Consider the following 24,889-nt stretch of genomic DNA (forward strand, 5'->3'; position numbering starts at 1 on the left):
GTGGCCTGCGGGAGCGGGCGGGCCCCGGGGGCGGCAGCGGCTGCTGCGGCGATAGCGGCAGCGGCGGAGCGGCCCGCGGGATGCCGGGGCTGGTGGTGTTCGGCAGGCGCTGGGCCATCGGCAGCGACGACTTCGTGCTGCCGGGGGCCTTCGAGCTCTTCGTCAGGCTGGTGTGGTAAGGCGGCGCGCGGGGCCGTTACCTCGGGGGCCGCTTCCCGGCGCGGCTGGGGGCTCCGCGGGCGGGCGGCACTCGGGGCCCGGCTGCGGCGGGCGCGGCGGTGTTGCCCCCTTCCCCTGAGGCGCCGCCCGTCCCTCGCGTGGCGGCGGGGCAGGGGGTGGTGGCCTGGGCCCGGGCCGCCGCTGCGGTCTCGTTACTGGGAGTGAGCGTGGTGGTGCCTGTGTGCAGCCCCCGCGCTCCGCAGCAGGGAGACTGGGCGCTGTCGGGCGGTCCCTGGGCAGTGCGCGCCCTTCGCTTGCGGCGGTGACCCGGCTGTCCTCCTTCCCGCAGGTGGGTCGGGATTCTGGCTCTCTACGCGGCTCACAAGGGGCAGTTCGACTGTCCGGGGGGAGGGCTGCTGCGCAGCTACCTGCTGGTCCTCCTCGTTCTCCTGGCTTCTATAATATGTGCGTTGTCTGCGCTCGTGTACATCAGCATGCAAGGTAAATAGTGATAGTATTTTATATTTATCTGCTAGGATTGTAATATCATTAATATTACTGTGTTGTATATGCATATATAACTATATAATTGTAATATAATTTGGACTTGATGATCCTAGAGGTCTTTTCTAATGTTGATGATTCTATAAATGGTCTTTTTTTAATCTGGAGTTGACAAAAAAAACACCGATGAAAAAAATTCAAGTGCTTTGATGGTGATCAAACTTGAGAAGCCGTCTGTCAGCATTAATATAATTGCTTTGATAGTATCACCTCTGTTAGTCAGAAATCTAAAGTAATAAATGGAGACGATAGCTTAGTGCAGCTAACGGCAGCATGTTCATTGCCATCAAAGCTTCGTGAAAACTTCCTCTACATTCACTGTTAATACACAGCCTTGAATGGGACACTGCTCCGCCTCTCTGACAGGAATTTAGGGGAATTTATCCAAAATCAATTTCTCAACTGAAGTGTCAAGTTAGTTTTCCCTTGCATAGGCAGATTTAGTCACATCTTGCGAAAATTCATTAGTGGCAGTGGGTTGCTTGGGAAGAAAATCACATAGGAGCATGATCCCTATAAATGTCATAGTAAAACTAACGCAAGAAGTGCTGGTAAGTAGAACAGGACTTACGGCTTGAAACGAATGGCTAAACAGAAGTATGTGCCCCAGTGCAACCTGTAGTCTTTTGTAGAAATGCTTTGTGTGGGGTTAAAAAATGCAAGGAAAGTTTTTTTCCTAGTGAGGCACCTCGTTATCGAAATGATGCTAGGAAGATTAATTTGAAATATGTGTGTGGTCTCTGGGGTAATAGGTGAGACCCTCATGATTTAGAATATGTTGGTTCTCTCAACACACTGTAAATAAGAGTATTTAAATAATTCAAGTGGAAAGAAGCATAAAGAGTTTATGAAGTGAAGGTATGACAGAACAGAGATGTGGATGATAATCCTGGCCCTGAACCTAACCACTGGTTTTCCTACCACTTCCAGAAGAGGGAAAGGAAGAATAGCCAAGTTATGCTATTTATGTTTACATCAAAATTAAGGAGGTGAGCGATGTAACTAAATAGCAGAGAGAAAAGAGCCTTGTTCAGTATAAAAGTACAGCTACATTGCCATTATAACTGAGAAATGGAAGAATTCTGAGGCTGAATTTCCGAGAAAATTAATGGTGAGATGTTTTGGGCTGTGGTTAGAGTGTGTGGGTTTGGGAGCAACGGTTCTTTCACCATCCCTAGCACTGTACTGATGTGGATGTTAGCAATGCTGGTGGTGAACCTGACTAGGGAACTCGTATGCTGGGTTGTGGTGCTGCAAAAGAGAAGAGGCTGTTTTCAGGAACCGCAGTTCCATCGGATTGTGTCGGTGTAAGCAACCGTGCTGCCGCAGTACAGGCTGCAACCTGGGAACAGGAATAAGCGACCACTGGATCAAGGGCTTTTTAAACAGCTTTGACACTGGATGTGAACCACAGCTTTACAATTGGAAAATAGTTTCCAAAGTTGTTTTTTTTCTGCAGTGTTCTAAGCCTTACAAATTATGCTGCCTACACGTGAGCACGCCCACCTCACCATCTCATTACCCTGCGATCAACAAACTGGTTTAAGGAGCTGAGCTGGCTGAAAATTACTCCCTTTTTATTGCCCAAGAGTGCTAAAAAGAAGAGGTTATTAGTAAGCTAACAATACAGAAAATAGTCCAAGAAGTATTTGTCCTGTTGATGGTCCTACTTTTGTTCTCCTAAATTAAAATGTGAATGAATTTATTTTTCAGTGACTCGGTATACAGAACTTCAGTGTAGCCCCACAAAGTAGCATCTAAAAATGAAATAGTAAGCCAACTAAAAGCTAAACAGAATAATAATAAAAGGAGGTGCCAGAAGTCATAAGGAGCTGAAGGTGAGGCAGTGGTCCAGTGTGCCGCTTGGGCTTGTGCTGGTCACAGCACTGCTGCCTCAAGTTCACTGCAGGACTATCTGGGACTAGAGAGTGAGTTTGGGTGTTGGTAGAATAGATTCTAGGAATCACAGCTATAAATACGTTGTTTTTCTTTTCTCAGCTTCAGTGATAGCTTTCCATTAGTATGCAAATACTTTATAGTCTCAATTAAGTTTCTTCCTTTCTGCAAAGCTCAGAGTTCATGTATCTGGGTAGGATTTTATGTACTTAAGATGCATTCATAAACAGATCTTGTTTTAAATTCTCCCTGTAATTTCAGGAACAATTTCTAATCCAGGCCCAAGAAAATCCCTTCCCAAGCTGCTTTATACTCGCCTACTTCTCTATGTGCCTGAATTCATCTGGGCTGTTGTAGGAGCTGTGTGGGTGTCAGACAGCAGTGTGCACTGCGAGAAGACTGTGATAAATGTCGTCATTGTGACAGTTATTGCCAGGTAAAGGTGCCTCTCCCTAAATCTAAGCCTGGTAGTGTGCGTGCAATGAAAAATACAGTTTACGTGTTATTTGTGTTTATTGAAGGCTTTTCCAGCAGTTGGAAACTTTGATATTTCTTATAAGTTGTTGTGGTTTTTCATAGAAGGGTTTACATTGTGAAAGGAGAATTTTTAAATCTAGACAGCTAGAATGAGTTGGTATCCTTCCCTAAACAAGCTTGATCTACTTGCCTTGAGAGAGCATGTGCTAGAGTGAAGGAAAGGAGGTGAAGATCAGAAAGGGTAAGAGGGGTAGATGGGAATGTGGAGAACTGGATAAATGTGAAGAGGGTAGTAACTAGATGACTTAACTGAACATTAGTGGAAAATGGAGCCTTCACACCTCTGGGTTGCTATTTCCAAAGCCCAGGGCTGTGATTTGGAGTTTGGTGCCCTATGTGAAACGCGCTGACAGCCTTGTTCTTGTGCCTAGTGGACTGAAAGCCCGATAACAAAGCACACACGCTTAAGGCAGTAACAGATGGTTTTTGTACAGTATTTCATACCTAATTTTGTTTTCTTCCTGTCAAGATCTGTAGTTGTGTTTTCTTGCGTATTTGGCAGAAGTGCTTGGTTTCACGGTCTCTTTATCTCGCTTCCTTCTGTTTTGCAGCTGGGTTATCATCATCTTTACCGTCATTGGGGTTGTAATCGTCTTTGATCCACTTGGAGGGAAGAAGACATTTTACCTCACCAACAGTGTAAATCGGAACCTGGAAAGCAGTCAGTCAGGGCAGTTGCTGTACAATGTGAAGAACAGTGCCACCAGGGTCTGGGAGAAAAGAATCAGGTTACTGTGTTGTTGTATTGTGCAAGATGATGACCATCGAGTGGCTTTTACAAGTATCGCAGAGCTTTTCCGCAACTACTTTTCAGTAAGATGAAAGGCTTTTTTTATGTTCTGTTTTGACTAACTCTGAATTTGCAGACATTGCAACACACACATTACCCTTGTTCAGCTGGAGGTCCTTACTGCCCTGTGCCTTGAAATGAGTTTTTGAATATGCCAATTTCAGAATTAAAGGTGATTCTCATACAAGGTGCACAACACTGATTTTTCCCTCCCTTTAACAAAGGTTTCTCTTCCTTCAAAAGCATGAAGGGCTGTGAGAAAACACCATTCTTTCTCCTTAGGTATCTAGTCAGGAGAACAAGGGTGAGTTTCTTTTCCTCAATATGTGAAGATCCAGGCATTTTTCCTACTGACGATGAGTAAGGAGTCATATCCATAGTGAAGTCAGATTACTTTCTGACAGTTAAAAAGATGAACTCCGCAGTATTTTAAAGCAGCCTTCCCATTCTGAGCCGCTTCTTAGTGTGTACCGGATTAGGCTGCGCACATGCAGGAAGCTGCTTTTTGGAAACGGAGAATGTCTGCCACATCGGAGTTTGCGTAGTGTTGATTTAGCTCATATTTATGTCAACTACTGCTTGGGCAGTCATGGTTCAATGTTGACTTTGAAGTCTGTTCGTGATTTCAAGACTAGTAGCTCTTGTTTATGAAGTGGTACTTGGGCATGCAGGTCAGCAGCTACACCCTGCACAGTGGTTTATAGGGCAAAGGGTGTAAGTCAGGTGGAGAGCTGACTGCCCCAGATAGTTGGATAAAAACCCCTCAGCCTTCTCCTGTGTAGAATCCTGCTTCGTTGTTCTCAGTGTAGAGGACTTTTCACATAGTGTCGCAGAACAGCAGTCAATAACATCTGGATCATTACTTGCTGTGTGGCTGAGCAGGTGCTCTGTCGGGTATTTTGTGATGACATTCACACATAGAATTGTCACTGGTGGTACTGAAGAAGACATTCAATATGTGCAGAAGGGGTGGGAGGTTGGGTGCTGCTGTGACCTGTTTCTCCAATGCACGTTGTCTCTAAGTGAAATGCATTTATATAAACTGAAGAAATGCAATTCCTTGTGCATTTTCTTACGAGATAGTTTTGCCATGTTGAGGTGTGGGGTGGTTTTAAGCGCTTTTTCATTTCTTTGTACAGGACACTGATCTGGTGCCAAGTGACATAGCAGCTGGTTTGACTCTGCTCCATCAAGAGCAAGATAAAATGGAAAGTTGCCCAAAAGAGCCTGAAGAAGTCCTGTGTCATTCTCCATCATCTCTTGTGGTAAGATAGGGTTGTTGCAGCCTCTGGTGTAGTTACTCTAGGAGGTGGTGCCCGATCAAATTGAAATGCAGTTCTTTGTGCAAGGGATTTTTGTTTTTGTTTTGTTTGGTTTTTAGCAAAACTAAACACGACTATGAAAATTCACAACAAATTAAATTGTTAATAAATACAGTGAAAACATCTTGATGAGTTTGCAGTCAAAACGTATGTCTGCTTTTGCGTAAGCAAATTCACTTACACGTGAATGGAGAATTAAGTGCAAAAAGCGACCATTTAGGACATCTGATCATTGTTGAAGAGCTGGGAGAAAAAGGGAACAGAGAGAAAATAAACATTCCGTACTATCTGCATAGAACTGAAAAGCTAGTCTTTTAGTATTGTGGTCTGTTTAAATTGTCTGCTGCAATTATCGAGACAAAGTAAGAAGCAAAAATGTTGTCTTTGAAATGCTTGCAGATGATAGGGCATGGTTTGCCAGCTGATTCTTTTGCTAGCTTTCTGTGGTAAAATGCCTTTGTAAATTATTTTACTTTCTTTTGGTCTGTGTTTTATAGAAGTATGTAATTCTAGTCCAGCCAGTGCATTTCTGTCAACTTCCTTTTGAATCCCCAGATGTGATGGGGTCATGCTTTAAAGGTCTTTACCAGAGAGATCTGCTGCAGGCTCTGTAGCCATTCCCTTTACATCCTTGAGTAACATATTTGGAGTGAATATCATTTTCAGTATTGAGCTTATCAGTGTAGAAGTATTGGATGAAACTGATTTAGTGAGAGCTTTTCAAGATTCTTGAGCTGTGTAGCTACTTTTTTCCTGGAAAATGAGTGGCTATTTTTGGGTCCTCTTAGACCTTGAGGATTTTGTTTTCTTCGTGCCTTAATTTTCACTAGTCTGTGTTCAGGTTTTATCTGGGGCTGTCTAACACACCTTTCCTCCTCTCCTTCCTTTTCTTCCCCTGTGTCCTTTCAGACAGATGATTTGGATATCGAACTGGAGAATGCTGCTCACTATATGCTGTTTGCTGCAGCTGCCTATGGCTGGCCCTACTACATATACACCAAACCATTTACTGCACTCTGTAAGCTCAGTGGTGGCTGGTACGTTTGATCAAGAGCTTAAAAACTTGTAGCTTCTTTTTATTTAACTAGCATTAGCAGAAATGAAATAGTTTCAATAGCAGTATTTTTGTTGCATTAGATTACATCGCTCTTGGGAGTAACTGAGCTTGACTGGTAGAGTTGTCTTTCATTAATTCAACAGAAAAAAATTTCCAACATCTTTCCACTCTCAGAAACAGATTAGCTTTTTTTCATATGAAAAGTTTGTGATTGAGATAAAGTTCATTTAGCAAAATGGCAAATGAAGAATTGGAATTAAACCAAACGTTTTAAAATGAGGCTTTTTAGAACTGCCTTTTGGACACATCTGTATGTATAGAAATACAAGTGTATCAACAGTTTTCCCTGTCTTAGGAAAAGTTACCTGTTCCTCGAGCCTCTGTTTTATTCCCTTTGCCCCCTTTAGTCAAAAAAAAAAAAAAGTTTAGTTGGTATTGAAGTGTGCATATTGCTGTGTAGGAGTACTGTATATTTAAGTGACCACTGACATTTGTGACTGTAACAATGATTTTCTTAATTAGTAACATGAAACATAAGTATAGCCCCCTGCAATATAAGTGACCTGGAAAAAAACTATCATGTAATACAACAGGTAAAACATGAGATAGGCCTGCTGTACAGAATTTGTTTTGAATTTCCTTTTTGCTTGTTTGTATTTTCTGTCACTGGCCTGTAGTCTTAAGAATTCTTCTCTTATTGCATTGTTTGCTCTGCGGGTGGTCCTGGTGCAATGGTGTATTTGCCAGTCATTCAACTGAAAATGTACAGCATGCTGCTCAGGCAAAACCAGGTTTGTTGGCAGAGGCAGCGTCTTGTGTCAGACTACTGGTACTATTGCAAAAAAAAAAAAAAAAAGAGCTTTTGAGTCCTGGCAGAAATCCTGCTGCACATGTAACTGAGTTTGATTCCTTGAAAGGAAACCTAGAAAATTGAAACATGAAAGTTTTTCTCTTCTGTGTTTGTTAGTTGCAGCAATAGACCAACAGATTCGGATATAACTGGCAGTGATCGTCATAACTTTCACTTTGGATCCATCCTAAAAATAACAGGACTGCAGTACAGAGACTTCATTCATATCAGTTTTCATAACAAGGTAAACAATCTGGACAGGCATTCAGCAAAAAACAGTGAGTCGTTCATTGAAAGCAAGGGATGAAGTAACACTCAGTTCTGTTTTTTTTTTTTTTTCTAATCTAAAGGAATAGCCACAAAATATTTACATAAATCTGTCTCAGTATTGCAAAAAAGGCACTTACAATAACTTAATAAGAAAATAATTCAGCTGCTTTCCAGAATACAATAGAGAGCTCAGTAAGAGAGCTTTCAGAAGGTGAGAACTAATGCTTACTCTTACAAAAACTCGGTGTCTTTACTGATTACCCTTTTCCCCTCCAGATCTATGAGATTCCATTTTTTGTTGCTTTGGATCACAAAAAAGAAGCTATTGTAGTCGCGGTGAGAGGAACCTTGTCTTTTGAGGTATTGGCCATCTGACATAAATAATTGGTTTTATAGAAATGGGTGAGCTCCTGGTATCTAGAGGAAATTGTGTTACGCTGGCACATGTGAAAATAACTCGCCCGCAGGTGTGAGTCCTCCAGGTATAAATTGTAAGCCCTCCGGTCCTTGGGTGGGTCACATTCCCTGGACCACTGGAAGCGAGTGTGGAGGGCGGGCAGGGGTGATGCCTTTTCCCTGTGAGTGGAGGTGCATTCGTAACGTGTGCGTTTGCAGCTTGGAAACAGTTGCTGAAACCAGAGCTGTGATTGCTCTGTGCGTTTGCCTGGGTGGTGCTTTGTGGCGGGTGGTGCTTTGTTGCTTACGTGCTTGGAAGCCAGCTCGGTGATGTCCCTGTGACAGTGCTGTGTAGCAGCATGTAGTGCTGTGTAGTGCCATGTAGCAACCCATGGGCTGCGAAGCCCCGCAGAGACCTCTGACAACGCTGTCTTGTTTACAGGACATTCTCACTGATCTGTCAGCGGAATGCGAAGACCTGACGCTGGAGGATGTTCTGGAGAATGGCTTGGTGCATAAGGTGTGTGCAGTCTGCTGCTGTTTAGAAATCATCTCAGCAGTAAGAAAACTGTGAACATCCGGGATCCTTTAGTTAAGCGGAAGAGTATTCTTGTGAGATGGATTGCACAAATTATTTCCTTGCCTTGGTTGTTGCATCAAATACTGCCTCTGCAACTGCAAGGTGGAATTTGTAATCTTCTTGTCAGGCTTTATGTCCTTATTAAATATTGCAGAAACCTTGTATCCATTATGTACAAAACCACTTGGTTATAACTAGACTTCTGTCAGGAGCAAGTTAACAGAGAGGACTGGCTTTGCAAAAAGAGAGTTGTTCTGTGACGGTGTTGTGTGTAAAGTGTGTGTGTGTCACACTTCAGATTCAATGCACCCTTCTCTTCTGACTTCAAATGCTGTCTTGTAGGGAATAACTCAAGCTGCAAATTACATCTATCGAAAGCTAATCAATGATGGAATTTTAAACCAGGCTTTCACAATTGCTCCGGTAAGTTACCTTCCAAACAGTTTGGTTTGCCAGAAAAATTACACAAAGTGTCTCTGTCCGTCTGTGTTTCAGACTTCTCTTTCTGTCTACAGGAATATAAACTTGTGATAGTTGGTCACAGTCTGGGTGGTGGAACAGCTTCTATATTGGCGATCATGCTCAGGAACTCTTTCCCAACGCTAAGATGTTATGCCTTTTCTCCTCCAGGAGGACTTTTAAGGTAAATGTGAGACTTCTGTTACTTGGTTCTGTGTCTAAGATGTAAAGATGTTCAAGGCAATTGACAAAGACGTTAGATGGTAACTCTGGGCTTGACTGTTCAGAGTTTGTTTATACATTCTCCACTAGAATCAGATTAGATCTCCATCTTGAGTTATGGTCGAGTTCTTGGGGGAATGTTACAGAATGAAATATATCTAGCGAATTCTGTCAGGTGGTATAATCAGAGTTTAAAATAAATGTTTTGGAAGTAAAATGCTCACCTGACTAGTCTGGCTTGGCCTGTTTGACATCTACATGTCCCGTTGTGATCAGCGTTGAAATTACACTGTCGTCTGTGTTGTAGCAGCAATCTGCTGCTGTTGCCATGTATTTGTATTTTTTGTTGATTTTTTGATGATCATGATTATCATAAAACTAAAGTGTGCCTATCTCTTTAGTCTATCTAAAGGGTGCTTTTTTTTTCTTCTTAAGCAAATCACTTGCAGATTACACTAAGCACTTCATTGTTTCAGTCATTGTTGGAAAGGACCTTGTCGCAAGGTGAGATGGAAATATTTTTAAATTGTTCTTTCAAGGATGCGTTAGATTGCAGACAATAGGAGGCTTTGCTTTACTTTGTTCCATGTGTGTTTAAACAGGTTAAGTATGCCCAACATGGAGGACTTAAAGAGGAGAATAGTGAGAATTGTGGCAAACTGCAACAGACCCAAGGTGACTAAATGCCATTCCTGGTGAAATGTCAGTGGGATTGTTAGCCGGGTTAAGCCCCGGCTTTAATGGTCTGACAGTTGTGTGTATTTTGATCTTAATGAGGAGAGTTACAATTGTGTGTTGAAACAAAAGCGTTTGGTTTTAATTCAGTGACACTTGTGTTGTCTCTTATCCTATAAAGCTGTCTTGTTGGAAATTAAGATTCAGCAAGACCTGGAAGATATCCGTGCACAACATTCAAGATCTGAAATGATGTGTTTGCTAGTTTTGCTGGTAAAGGAAACTGTTGAAGAATGAAAAGAAAGAAAGAAAAAACCAAGCCAAACCAAACTAGCTGAAATTATGAAAAATCAGCAAGATTACTTACTTCAATAAGCCTTTAGTATCAGGAAGTAAACAAATTAGTGGTTTTATTTAAATGTTACCTTCAGAATTCATTTGGAAAGCAAATATTTCTCTGTTACGATGTTAATTTCTTACCTCTTCTTTTTACTGTTAGTGAGAAACATGGTTTTGAAAGTGCTGGAACAGTGTGGTGTCAGGCAAGGTGATACTGAGGAGTGGTTTAAAGATGCAAAACTGCCATTTCTGAGTATCTAAAGTTGAATCTGCTCTACTCACAAGATTTCCGTGTACTCTCAGGATCAGGAGGCATGTAGAGGGCCTGGGTGACGTAAATGCAGAATAAGATAACGGACAGTTACAAGTTACAGAGCATGTGCATACTATCATTTTTAATCTTGTAATGGTAGTTGCAGATGATGTGTGTGCAAGCAAGCACACAACTAGATATAAGTTACTTGCAGAGATGCCAAAGCCCAACTGGACTGTTTTTCTTTCTGAATTCAGTACCAGATTTTGCTGCATGGGTGTTGGTACGAAGTGTTTGGAGGAGATCCAGATAACTTCGCAACTGAGCTGGATGGTAGAAACCAAGATGCCCTCAGCCAGCCGCTTCTGGCGGAGGAGAGTTTAATGGTTCGTCGGTCACCTTCGCACAGTGCTCTTGAGGATGAAGCACACTTAAATTCACCGCCTCGGTATCCTCGTCTGTATCTGCCTGGAAAGATTATCCATATTGTAGAAGAATCCAGCTCTAGGAGGTAAGTCGAATAAGGAATACCACTGTCTTGTTTTCCTAAAATCTACTTAAAGCTGCTTCTCGCTTTCCAAATACATGTTTCCAGCCCTGCTCCTCATGTGCATCTCCAATACCCATCTCTGGTTATGACGCATTACCCAGCTTTTCAGTTTTTACTCTGTGCCTCCCTGCTTCTTTCTGGTTTGTTTAAAGCCATAGGAAGTGTTTCTTTTTATGCCTGCATGCCTTATTCTGCCCACATATTGCATGTGCTCGAGGGATGGTTTTAAACAGCAGGACTGGCACGCTGCCGTTCCCGCCTGAGGCTGCAGGTCTTGCGGTCTCATGTCCTGGTGATGGAGAAGTGATAGCAAAGTACCGAGTTACTGAGTAGGTACGTGAGTAGTGGTGGTGAGAAAGAGGCAAAATACTGCCCTGGCCTGGCTGGAGAGGTCCAGTTGCCCAGTAACCAGTGCGCCCATGCAGCCTCTGGTTTCTTGTCCTGTGCTGCTGTGTTGTGGATGCAGGAGAGTGAGACGGAGGCAACAGAAAAGCTGAAATTGCTGGAAGGGTGAAGAGCGGGGGGGAGGAGAGAGGTATTTGTGTTGTGTTGACGCTGGGGTTTTTAGACAAAAAAGCCTGAAACAGCCCACAGGCTAGACAGTCCTCGATATCCTCCCTTGTTTCATTCTGAAAGAGAAATAAGAGCAGCTGTAACTTGCCCAAGACCATCTTACAGAAGAAAAAAACCATCTCTAACTTACAGAAGAGGAAAGAAAAGGGCTGGAGAAGAAATCCACTTTTTTTCCTCCCCTTCAGTAGATTAGTATTGTATTTAAGCTTCACATCATTAACGTTTAACAGTTTTGATACTGGTTTTACAAGTCAGATACATTAACACCTGTGACATAGCAGGCTTACTGGATGGTTGCTCTTCTGTTGAGTTCACTTCTTTTCCTTCATTTACTCCACAGCACAGCATTTAATCATTTTTTTTTCTTAACTGGACTAGCACACAGGAGCCCCCATCATGTACTGTTCTCTAAATAAAATCCTAAATGCACACTATATGTAGCATTAAATCCAGTGTCTCGTCTCCTTCTGCTACCACTGTGACATTCCCTAAAGGTGACATCAGCCCCTGATCCCCCTTTGCTCGGCCTGTATCCAGTGTTTCTGTGAGCAGGGTTATTTGCTAGCTGCTGTCACTGTTCAGGCACAGTAGGAGCTGGCGTAGTTCTGCCTTCAGGGGGGTTTAAGGGCGGTGTGTCTGGCTGCTGGCTGCAGGTCAGCCCTGGAGCTGGGGGAGCTGCTTTCCTGCAGGCTCCCGTTCCTCCCAGGGCAAGGGCCGGACCCTCTGGGTTGGCTGCTCCAGGCCTGGCATCGCGTGCTAGTTCTGACAGTCTGAGCCCTTGTATTGGTATTTGTGGTGTGCATTGGTGGTTTTTTTTTCAGGTTGTGCTCTTCAGATATTAAATATGCGGCAAGATGGTCCAGTGAGGAAGTCTTCAACAGCATTCTGATAAGTCCCAAGATGGTAACAGACCACATGCCAGACGTTGTGCTCAAAGCTCTGAAAAGTTTGTCTCAGGAACATGGATCGTGTATGTCTTGTCAAGCACGAGAATGTAACGCCAACGTGGAATAACCCAAGCCTGAAGATGAGGTACGAGGTTTTTTATTGGCGGTTTCAAGTATTCAGGACACGTTCATCCCACCTCCATACCTGTGGGGCTCAGTACTGCTCTCAGATTGCGTAGAACACACAAGGGTCCCAAGGCCCTTGTCTCGGCAGCGACCGCCAGTAGCAGTTTGCTGGTTGAAGCACAGATTGCGCATTCATGCTGGAGGTTCAGCTTTTACAGAACAGAGCAGTAGGACAAGGTCCAGCTGAGCCTGCGTCCGCTGAACACTCGACCGCGGTGAGTGCGGGCGGGAGGACAGCTTGGCGTACGCCTGAGAGCAGAGCCCGGTCAGACCTTAGAGCAAAGTCATGAAAGTCCCGTTCTGCTGCAGGGGTCACAGCAGGCCCTGGGCAAGGCCGGTGGGCGGTGTGGGGAGGGAGTGCAGTGGCAGCCCTACGGAGGGGCTGGAGGCAGCAGCAGCAGGGCTGCCCCCGCCGGTTTTTAAGCAGGCGTTCTGAGCGATTGCACTATTTTTTCTTAGAGATTGTATAATCCCGGGGGGGGGGGGGGGGGGTAGGTGGTTACATGCTGCTCGGCTTTATGTGTGCAATATTTGATCTGCCTGTCTTTTGTATTTGTTGATCCACATGACTACTTTTATTGGTTTTTTAAACTAATACTGTAACTACTTAAGAAAAAAAAAAACATTCACTCACTCTGCCTACTGAGAACACCACTCAAATTCTGCCAAAAAATGTATAACCAGTTGTAATGATTTTTAAAAAGTTAATTTCTTGTCTATAGTGTGTGATTATTTTAACTTTTTTTTTTTAAGGCCCAGCAGTATTTCTTATTAAAAAAGAAATCAGCTAGAAATAAGTCAAAGAAGTATGATGTGGTTGAGACTAACTGTGGCTGTTCTTGCTGTGATAATATGGAGACAAAATAAAATGCACTCTAAAACCTTGTCTGCCCCCGTTGAGGTGTGCTGGTGTGAGACGCAGTTACTGCTTACGGCTGCTCGCTAGAGGTTGTGCAGCACGGCAGCCCCAGCAGGTGCTCCTTCCTGGAGCTGGCGGCTGCAGTGCTGCTCGCAGGCACCCCAGCATCACCCAGCCCTGGGAGCGCTGCAGCCTCGCCTGCCACAACCCTGGAGAGGGGGACCTGAGCCGCACAGAGCGCGGCTGCGAGTTCAAAAGGCATTTAAGCACAAACTGTACTGCAGGATGAGCCACCATTTTACAAACCCTTGAAATAACAGTTTTGGAGGAAAACACATAAGCACTGCTGTTTGTGTACAACAGAGAGAAATGGGTAATTTTTTTTCCCAGTTGTCAGCAGCCTTAAAACCTTGTCTTGGCAGCAGGCGCTGGTAGCAAAGCAGCCGGTAACGCAAGGCCACTGAAGAAATGCTGCCACGTCCTGTGATTCTGGTTCCGAACATCAGGGCACAGGGGCAGTCTGCAGTTGGCCATTCCCCCCCCTCCCCCCCAAGGTGACCCGTACACTGCACTGCTGCTGGCAGCAGAAGGACAACACTTGTTCAGTGGTACAAGAGTGAGGACACTCAGCTCAGAAACTCAAATGTTGCCACACACGTGATTCAAGGTTTTATTAAGTCATACATGCAAAACATACTGCTAATTGCATTAGCAAAAGATCAATGTAAAAACTTCACAATTTTGCAACTTTTATTTTTAAATTTTGCTTTAGTGGTTGAAAGGGTGTAGTTCAACATCGTATTCCTGCCCGCTGAGGATGTGCAGAACATGAGCACGAAGTTACAGAACCTCACAGACTCAAGTCACCATCACTCAGTCTACGCTGCACAGGTACACGTAGTGACATAAAGAACACTTGTCTGCGTTCATTAGTAACGTTACAGTGGCGGGGACAGCTGGCAAAGAGTGATATTTGAGAAGGTTCATAGTTTATAGAGATTTAAAATATAAAAATCACTAAAGTGTGTAAAGCTGCTTCACATGATTTTTACACCTAGTTAATAGACTAAAAGCTCCTCAGAAAGCATATAACTTACTGGGTCAGAAATAACTAGAAAATAAGGAGGCTATGCTTGACCAGTCTACGGATAAAAAAGAAAAAGCAAATTTCTATCATCAGAAAGATTTTAAAACACAAGTTATAGTGCTCAGTAAGAAGAGCTTCTACAAGAAAAGCATTACTACACCAGAGTTGTGGGAATGACTGCTTCAGAACTGTACCTAAACGAATGCCCTGCTTGAACTTCAGAGGAATCTCCCTCTGAGCATCGACCTCTCCCAGTGCCGCCCTGCCGGGAGCGCAGGTGCTGTGCTGGAGGTCAGAGCCGCTCAGCCACCCTGGCAGTGCAGTGTCAGTCATCTGTACAGTGTCAAAATACTGCGTGGCACTAGCGCTTGATCCAACCCCCGGTGTCACTTACCGTCACCATACAATGCTGTCAAAGGACTAGATACACTTCAGTAAGAATTGTTATTTATTCATTTTTCAACTCTCAGCAGCAAGAACCAGATTGCAACCAAGCCCTTACCAACAATAAAGCATTTTACACTGTGACTCACAGCCATCAGTCATTGTCAAAGATTTAGGTTCGATATACAATGCTATGCAATGACTGTGGGTTGAGAAAACATTTAATAGTAAAACAATTAAGACTGCAGTGTTTTGCTAATTATACTGTACTGTTACTCACTGTGAAAAACTAGAAAGTGTTTTTGCTTTTCCTAACAGAAATTAGAGTCATCTTCAAGAGGAATCTTTAAAAAACAGTTTAGTGCTTAGTGTTCGTAGCACAACAATGCAACTTAGTTCAGCAGATAGTTTGGCAACACTTAATTGAGCAAGGATAGGATTTTAAAAATAAGGCTTTACATAGGTTTGTCTTTTCGGGAGTTTGCTTTTAGAATGCAAGGTAACTTTCATACTTTAACTGAATGAAACCGTGAAATTGTTGATTGGTTCAAGAATTTATGGAAGATACCTAATTTATAACAGAAAAAATTGGCATTGAGTGTGAATGCTCCATTGTTCTGAGCAAAGCCCGGGGTGGGGAGGGGTGGGGGAGGGCAGCATTTACAGCAGCAGACATTTTCTCTTCCTCTTCTTTACGGGAGGGGGGCACAGAACTGCCCGGATAGCTTCATCAAACACTGTCTTGAGGCCTCGCTGCGTAAGTGCTGAGCATTCGAGGTATTTCACTGCGCCTGTGGAAAGCAAAAAGGCAATCACAAAGCCGTTTTCCACAACTGCAGCAGCGCTGCTTCCAGCTAACACCACAACAGAAGCCAGGCATTTATTTTAATGAAGGCACAGCATCTTCCACAAACAAAATTCAGATCAACAACCACCGCGCTGCCGTCATACCGATCTCTTTTGCCATGGCCAGGCCCTGTGGGTAGGTGATAGGAGTCAGCTTCTTCTCCTTCAGTTTTTCAATAGTGTCCTTATCATCCCGGAGATCGAGCTTGGTGCCCACTAAAATGATGGGGGTGTTGGGGCAATGGTGCCGCACCTCAGGATACCACTGCAAAGAAACAGCGGGGGGGGGGGGGGGGGGGGGGGGGCAGATTTCCACCAAGGGTCTTGAACCTCAGGACTGAGAGGCTCTGTGTCCTTCACGACACTTTCAAGAGTCCACGTAAGACCCCGTCAAGGCAGTATCAAAAAACAGCACACAACTCCAAAACAGTTTTACTGAAGCCAACTGGTATTTCCGTATCCTTTAAAAGTTTACCTTAAAGGGCTGTATTTTCTCCACACCCCAGCAATACCCCGATCTGCACTCCCCCTGCCCCTGGAGACCACCTCTCGGCTGTGAAGTCTCCACAATGCCATACAGCCGAGTTGTCCAGGGCTGTGAAAGACTGCAACAGCCGCAGAGCACGTGCTACAATGCTGGCCGATGCAAGAAACAAGTGGTATCAACCCAATTTTTATATGCCTTTGTTTTTTAATATTTAAATTGCATTAAAAGGAAAGTTCCTGTTCGTGATCTTATCACCTTGACTGAAAATTCCTGAACTACTGTTACCCTGTCAGTGCATCAAGGAATGATTCATACTTGGGAGTGTTTCACATGCCCTGAACTTCCATGACTTAGAAGTCAGGCAAAGGGATTTCTGCCCTGTCAGACTGCATTTCACATTGCCTGCCAAAAAGTCAAAAGAAGTCACCTAATGTTTTCCAGACGGTGCTGTAAAGTGAAACACTAAGTCAAACCGTTAGAAATAAAATGATACCACCTTCTCCTTACCTTAGCACGGACATTTTCAAAGGAAGCGGGACTCACAAGGGAAAAGCAGATTAAAAAGACATCCTACAAAACAAGTTGGCAGAAGTTAGCCCAGCAGAGCAACCACGACAAAATCTCAGCACCACGAGCAGGCTGGTATCGCCAGCATCTGTATCCCACTGCCATCCACCTCACACTTGCAAAAGGGGAGGTCAGCAACACCGCTGCACATGGCAATCAGAGGTAGCTTTCCCAGTGGGAAATCCATCGCCAGGCAGCTACAAGCAGACATGAAGGGGGGGAACGAACAATAAATAGATTGTAATGAAGTTTATAATCAGTTATTGCAGTAGCCAGCATCCAAAACACTAATACCATTGCACTGCAAACTTTTTTACCCCTAAACGTCATTTCTTCTCCCTCACTGACGTTCAGAAACTCCCCCAAAAAACACCCCATACTTCAGATCCCTGACAAACACGGGAAGCCATGGATGGGCTTCCTAACAGGGGCTGGATGCTCCCTGCAGACCTCTGAGTGACTGGAGCCTTGAAAGACACATAACTCATCTGCAAAGGATGCTGCAAAGTGGCACCGTTGGCACCAATTTTCCAAATACAAATATACTATTAATATACTAAAGTAGTCTAAGGCAAAGTATACAGTATGAAAAAAATCATAAGGCGATAATTTCTACAATTATTACTCCCGTGCCCCAGTCAGAAGAACCTTGTAGAACTCAATGTCCGTATAAAAAGATTTCAGAATTGCTCTACAACGAAATTAGGATTGAGAAAGGTATTAAAAACCTCAAAGCTCCCTCCTCCCCCTTCTAAATTATGAGAAAGAGAGAACAGTGGGTGATTTCAGGGATCTTGCACATCTCACTTTTCAACTGAAGGCAAAAGAAAGATTTTTAAGTAAGAGCAGGTAAAAACATTTTAGAGCAAATGCTTACACTGACTGTCCTACAGTATACACTTAAAAACCCAATGAGCTTCATACATGACACACTGTAGTCTACAGGCATTCAGAACAACCACAAAATCAATTTTCGCTGTCCGACCAGCAGACTGTAGTCTTGCTGTATGACCCAAAACTCAAGAAGCATCTCTCACACAAGCCCAACTTTCCCCAACCTACCTCTGTGTCCGTACTTATTCCGGTACCAAACGTGTTAAAGAATCAGGGGTTTCAGAATGTTAGTTGATTGTGCTGCATTTCAAGGCATTGTGTTAGGCCAGCATCTGACATCTGCACTGCTAAGCACTTGCAACCCCATTGCTCATGCATCACCCCAACGAGTTTCCGTAGCAGCGTCCCAGAAGAAGAAAGAAACAACATCAAATAACATGATACTATGGCCACTACTTCTGTTTTCCAATTCGGCAGGGTTGTGGCGATTCAGTTCTGCACATCATGCAGACTCTCTCCTTTACTAGCTCCAGAGATTAAAAAAAAATTGGCGTAGCCATGAGGAATTATGTGAAGATTTCAGGCGTCTTGCACACTACCAATCTTAATAAACAGGAGGAAAAAGCTGTTTATTTGCAAGAAACGATTTAGTCTTAGCAAGTCATATGGAAAGATTTGGTAACAAGAGTTCTCAGATGTAGCAATTTGATAGTTCCAAGAAAAGTAGTTGTTTAAAAAATAGGGGCCAATTTATCACTGTCGTAAGCAAGACAAGATGACAGAACTTGGAACTGAAGTTTATTTAAAGTTTTACATACGGCAATAGGTTGATCTGTGAGACTGGAAGATATATTCTTACCATTGGTTCCTCCAACCTAATAACAGCAGGAGATAAAGTTACTCCTCAAATGGATTTAAGGGAAAACCTTCTCTCAGTCAGTGATTTCCCAAATATTCACAACGTGGCTTTTCTTCCAAGAGAGATGCTGCCCTGCAATTCAGCACCACCAGCTGCCTCCAGCCAGCGCAGGCCACCAGACCTCCCCATAAACCTGCGCGTGCCCATCTGCGTTGTCAGAGGAGACTTGCAAGAGCAAACCTCTCGTGAAAAGCATCCTCCTAAATTAATTTTCTTTTTGGTTTGGTCTCCTGGGCAAACAAGGTTAACCACCTTTTCTTTCCCAACTTCCTCCTTCCCCAAATATTTTGAAATACTGGTAAAACTCATTCAGGAGAAGGTATTAAATTCCTGTATAGTTTAAGGAAAAAAAAATAAGAATATAAATACGGGAAAAAGATACAAATGAATGCCCCCATGTGACAAAGCCCTTACTGTGAAGTTAGCAGCTGTTGAGCTGCTGGGTGGCTCATGAAGGTACACATACAGGCCAAGGAGTCAGCAACACCCATGCTCACCTTGCCCAGAATGTCGTTCATGTGCCTGTACAGAGCCACAAGACCATGGGAGGGGCGAGTTTTACACAGCACGGTGAAGGAAGGGGGAGGCCAAATGCAGATCCTAAAAAAGTCTGGATTATCAGTACCACGGGTCTCCTCCTCGTGTTTTTTGTTGGTTTGGAGGGGGTCTTTTTGTCCCTTCAGTGATGATGAATCTTACATATTGCACACATCTAAATCTGAAGACTGCTTCATAAGAAGGTCAAGGCTTACCACCCCATTTCACTTGCTGCCGTAAAACCCAATCCAATTAACTGGAAGCACTTCAGACCTTTACTTAACAGTTATACGTATTTGTACAGAAGAGAATGTTTTCCTCAACAGGTGTGCTTAGCTTGCCACGGAATTCTCTTCCAGTCTATCAGAAAGCCACAGTTATTTTAACAGGCTGAAGACATGCACGTGCATTCTGCCCCTTTGTCATAGCAGAGGAACGATATTCTCCCTCACAACTCCACTTTCTCACACCACTGAGCGACCTTTCACAACCTACCTTTTTCTACTCTTTCTACTTTTTTTTTTTAATATATTTTTACAATGTTAAGCAAAGCTGAAGTTCTAAGTATCCTATAAACCCGTGCTAGAGTAAGACAGGTTTCCATTGTCTCTCTTCCCAGGAAGGGCAGGTATTTCTGGCATTTCTACTAGAGTTGCCCAGAACTGGCAAGTTCATGTCCATCCTGGTATCGTAGCTGACAGGAAAGCCTAACTGCAAGAGTTAGTGAGCAGTGAATTAAGGAAAATTGTGAATTGAGACAGTTTACTAAAAGAAGCACCAGAGTTCATTAATTAAGAGTCACATTATTCAAGAGAGTAGTTATGCCGTAGAGTAACTGCAACAATTTGACAGTTAACAACAACAACAGTAATCAATTCCAAGAAACAGCTGCAAATTACCACCTTTCTTTACTTATAGCACAGCTCCATCCAGCTGCTCTAATGAGGCTAGAAAACAAACCTCTACAGAGATAACTGGAGCTGAAGTCGCACTGGAAAGCGGAGAGCAGAGCACTTCGGCATCTTCCTTGTACCAGGACAGATGCAGCATGCAGACAGGATTTAACCAGTTGCAAGCATGGAAGACAGAAGTGCATTTGTATTGACGTTATAACACAAACTACAATAAATAATAAAATAGCCATGGGCTCAAGTACATTCGAAAGCTCTGACACAGCCTCTGTCAATATCCGTAATATTTTCATTCAGTACTGCCTCTTTCATGGTGAGAACATCTTCACAGAGACCAAACAGTATAAAGTGCTTAGCAGTGACAGTGTCAGGTTGCAGCCAAACACCACGCCTGAAAACGAAAACAAACCCTGCTTTTGGCAGGCTTGCTAACCTTAACATCAATGGACTAGCTGACGGGACTATTCAGCCAGCGGGTTTGGGGTAGTTTTTGTTTGTTTGTTTTTTCTTGTTTTAAATCAAGCATTCTAGCCCATTCTGAGGCTGCAGCTACACAAAAGCCAACATGTACCAGTGCACTTAAATACACAAGCATGTAAATTTTAACATTTGCACAACTGCACACACATCAGGATTACAATATTACAGCTACAGCAGGGAGGATGAAGGAAAGTAGCTTGCAACACATCACTGGTACTCATAAATACAACCCCAGATGTGACAACGCTGGCCTTATGTTCAAAACGAAAAAACCTTTATGCCAGCCAAAGCTGCACAGATTCTTTCTTGTTTCACACTGCGGTTCTTACTGTTTGCGGATAGGAGAGTGGACGTAGTCTGTCATAGTCCTCTTGACCAGCTGTATCCCACAAACCCAGATTGACTGGTTTTCCATCAACCATGACATTAGCAGAGTAGTTGTCAAAACTGAAAAATAAAGAAAGAGTTAGCTGCATTAGCTTGCAGTGAGATAGTGCACCCAAGGACTTTTTCCTACAGAGTCCTAACTGGGAACACTACGAAAGGAAACATTTTTATCGCATCCTCCTGCTCCCCAGAAACAGTAGAGTTGTTCTTTAAATACTGAGCCTGGTATTGGGTCACGGAAGGAAGATCCATGCACAAGAGTCTTGATCCAGCCTGAACAGAGGTCATCTTTCTCATTGCTCTTCCGAAGGAAGTGTTAATCTCAGTAAGTACAGGAAAGCAGGTGATGCACTTAGCAAGCACTTTCCAGCCTTAGTGGGATATGCAGCAAGTTAATCTGTCTCACTTTGTAAGCGTTAGACTAGGAGACAGATGAGCAACAACAGGAATCCTTAATGATAACAGTAGGTAAGGAAAAAAGAACACTTACTAATCCTGCTAATCAAAAACCCCTCCAATGAAATATCAAAATTAACAACCAGGGGCCAGTAGAGGCCTGATTTTTATCTCCTGTACGCGCAAAGGTTTTAATGACTTGTTAGGGCTAAACTATGTTCCCAGTGAACAGAAGCATACCACAATATAATAATCTGAATTTAAGACCAGAAAAAGGAAACAGGAGTAATTAAAACAACAAGGCCTTGGAAGGGTAATCTGCAAATCTCATTAGAATGTATTGTGTTATCTGAAAAACTCATGAATACTTCCGGAGAGCAAGATAGCCAGATAAATACAGAGACATGCAAAAAGGCCAAAGAAGCTGCTCGTGTATAAAACACCTCTCCCCAACAGGCCCTCAAAAAGAGAACTACACTAATACTGATACCGACAAATGCTTACACGCAAGAAAATGGGAAGCACCAAAATAAATGAGCCTGAGGAACACCCAGAATCTCGCCTGAGGAGCTACAGAGCTGTGGCTGGCTTAGCACAGGATTGGCAGCAGCACAGGAAGTGGAAGGAACAAATGAAAAAGAAATCTCTAGTCACATAAACCAACTATTTCTGACCACGATATGATGTTTTACAAGCTGTTCAGCCTTGGGGCTGCTTATTACGAATATTAAAGATAGAAATAACACTATTTCAAGAGGAAATGTTAGTAAGTGTTAGTCCCTAATAAGCTCGGCCTAGAAGGCAGGGAGAGGCAGAACTGACTGGGCATGAACAGGGGCTGGTATGACTGTGCCAAGCAGTAAAGCCCGAAGTGCTTCTCCTTCTGCACACCTAGATACTCCGTTAAACATTCAAGACGAAACTGAGGGGTGCTTGCAGCCAATTCAAACAATCCAAATAAAGAATCTGGAAGGGCAGTAAGCACAGAGGAGTTGACATAAACGAGTTCATAGGATTTTGTAAGTACTTACACAGTGGGTATATATTCTCCAGGAAATGCATTGGTTGTGTAACTGATGAGTAGGCATGTTTTACCTACAGCACTGTAAAAAGAGAAAGTTCACATGTAAAACACATTCATCTTGAATAGTGAGAAATATATTCCTTTTAGGGAAGAAGACTGATTACATCCAGTCATCTAAGGAACAACTGAGTGTCAGTAGTCACTACTGTGCAGGGAAACAGCTAACAGACTGTAGCCTTGAGATTACCGGCAATGAACACACACCCAGTACAAACATCCATTTTGTGAAGTGGTCAATTACCAGATTTTGTTAATCTTCAGACAAAGAAAACTCACAAGTATTAATAAGACTACTAACATCTGCTAGACACCTGACTGAACGCTCATCAAGACCGCCTTACTCCAACTCCCTGAAATAAAAAAAAGTATTTCCAGATACCCTTTACACAATTCCAGAATTGTTACCTTTTCCAGAAAATGGTATACTTTCACATAAGTAAAGTTTGAAAAAGCTTGAAAAGCATAATTTCTCAACACTGTTACTTTTGAGTATTTGAGGAGCAAATACAAATTATAATCCTCACAATATTTATTACTATTGCAAAATAACTCCCAGCATGAAGTTATCAACTACTCAAACATTCCATGAACTGATTTATAGATAAATTACACTCCGGTATTGCAGAACATGGAACACCGAACCTTTCTGCACCGATCTAATCCTGAACAGCCTCAAATGGGGACAGGACAAGGTTCTGTTCCAGGTTTCTTTCAAAACTCTGGCAGCCAGCTCCTTTCCTCTCCACCCTCCTCCCCGTATCTTATCTAGAGTCAAACATTAGATTAACACCACCACTGAATTTTTATTAGTTTCAGTTAAAGGGCTGGAAAACATGGAATTGCACAATATTTCTTTTTTTAAAATAGACTCTGCAAAGAGCGTTTCTGACACTGTAGACTGGTTCCCAGGCTGGCTTCTCACCGGGAGCACCTCAGCCTTTAACAGCGCGAGAGATTCCCGAGGCAAGTGTGCAACTAGTCCCTCAAAAGCAATAATGCCCAGACAGCCTTACACTCTTCCCAATCACTCTTCTCAAACTCCCAAGCAAGGAAAACTGCATTGTCTTGCAGATGTTTTATCACTACAATGATTTGCACAAAGCAAGTCAGCAGTAACTTTGAAACCTTACTGTACTTACACATATAATCTTGCCATTAGCATCAGGTTTGATTCATCAGCCTCCTGAACTAAGTCTTTCACAAGCCGAAGGAACTCAAAGTTTTAGTCCAGAACTACACTTAATATTAAAAAATCCGCCCAAGCCAAGAACCAAATGGTATTGCTAAAAATATCCTATTATCCTTTAGCTTCTGCAGAAGAAAAAAAAAAAACTCACAGAAACAAACTTTAGTCAAGGGCTTACTCGCTCTCCAGCTGCAAACATTTCAAGGCATTCATATCTGAATTTTACTATGCATCTTCCACTTAAATCATTCCATTGCTCCTCCTGGTTTGGAAGCATGTGGATTGTCCCTTCACTTACCAAAGACCGTCTTCAAAACATTATCTAAAATGATTTAACACTCAACATCAACACACCAGCCATAGCTAGTGACTCACAATTTCAGGCAGGTTAAGTAAATTTGAGCTTGGTCACAACCATAAGTTCCCGTGTATGCTGTAGCTTAATCTGTAACAAGTCCCTCCATTAAACTGCAAGCAGTTCCACACTGCTTTAGCCCAAGAAGTTATTTGATAGCAGCCTCTGACAACATTATCTTAAATGCCTGTGCTACAAAAGTCACTTCAGTGTGCAAAATCATATACGATTTTATCCTGCATGCTCACTGGTTAATTGTAATTTTCTGCTCTTGTGCAGACACCTACCATATCATCCCACCTGCTGCAACTCTCTGACCATACCATGCAGTTTGCCACACTACTTTCCCACCTGCTTCTATGGAAACAGGATGCCAGCTCCTTGCACAGTCTGAGATTTTTTTTTTTTTCTCCTTTCAGCATGCACTCTCTTTTACAGAGCTATAACAACAAAAAAGGGGGCATTTAATTCTATTCTCAATAAGTACAATCTCTCAACATTTTCCTGCAGTAACAGGCTTGAGATACACTTGTGCTCAAAAGTAGGAGAGGGATTTACCCTTCAAAAACTTCTGTGGGAAAGAGTCAGGGAGCATTACGACAATGCAGCTAGCTGCTAATTTAACAGCTGTCAGAAGAGGAGATCCCATCTTATCTCTTGCACTAGCAGTCACTGACTCTGTAGCAAGCCAGAACAAGGAGTTAAGGAAAGCTACTCACTCCACCTCCCCCTAAGGACAACTTGCTATTGTAGCCCCCTGAGCTATCAGTTGGATCAGTTTGAATATATTGCTGAATTGCACTCACATCACCATAAAGCAGGTGACGCTGGTCCAGCTTACAAAGGACAAACGTGAAAACCTTCAAAATACAAAGAGAAGCAAAAGCTAGCTTCTCTGTGAAATTTCTTGAGGCGCAGAAGGCTACATGTTCTCATGCTTCTAGAACCTGTTTGGTCTGACGCTTCACTTTCCCATAAGTTCATTACAGGTAATTTAAACTTCTA

General features: G+C 43.1%; 2 protein-coding genes across 2 annotated transcripts in view; one reads left to right on the forward strand and one right to left on the reverse strand.

Moving 5' to 3' along the window:
- DAGLB (diacylglycerol lipase beta) lies at positions 1 to 14,455 on the forward strand. Its single transcript, XM_075437024.1, has 16 exons — positions 1 to 175; positions 509 to 660; positions 2,881 to 3,055; positions 3,708 to 3,969; positions 5,086 to 5,211; positions 6,178 to 6,305; positions 7,293 to 7,419; positions 7,722 to 7,805; positions 8,284 to 8,361; positions 8,764 to 8,844; positions 8,937 to 9,064; positions 9,538 to 9,606; positions 9,705 to 9,777; positions 10,627 to 10,880; positions 12,314 to 12,524; positions 14,197 to 14,455. The coding sequence occupies exons 1-15, from the start codon at positions 81 to 83 to the stop codon at positions 12,504 to 12,506; spliced, it is 2,025 nt and encodes a 674-aa protein (XP_075293139.1). The 5' UTR covers positions 1 to 80; the 3' UTR covers positions 12,507 to 12,524; positions 14,197 to 14,455.
- Positions 14,069 to 24,889, reverse strand: part of RAC1 (Rac family small GTPase 1) — a 15,274-nt gene continuing 4,453 nt past the window's right edge. The window contains exons 2-6 of the mRNA XM_075437025.1: positions 22,291 to 22,362; positions 20,806 to 20,923; positions 16,736 to 16,798; positions 15,847 to 16,006; positions 14,069 to 15,686 (exon numbers count right to left, since the gene is read on the reverse strand). Of these exons, the coding sequence (XP_075293140.1) occupies positions 15,556 to 15,686; positions 15,847 to 16,006; positions 16,736 to 16,798; positions 20,806 to 20,923; positions 22,291 to 22,362 (544 nt within the window). The 3' untranslated portion in view covers positions 14,069 to 15,555. The remainder of the gene's footprint in view (positions 15,687 to 15,846; positions 16,007 to 16,735; positions 16,799 to 20,805; positions 20,924 to 22,290; positions 22,363 to 24,889) is intronic.

This window comes from Opisthocomus hoazin, chromosome 15, assembly GCF_030867145.1.
Source record: "Opisthocomus hoazin isolate bOpiHoa1 chromosome 15, bOpiHoa1.hap1, whole genome shotgun sequence".
Classification (NCBI taxonomy): domain Eukaryota; kingdom Metazoa; phylum Chordata; class Aves; order Opisthocomiformes; family Opisthocomidae; genus Opisthocomus; species Opisthocomus hoazin.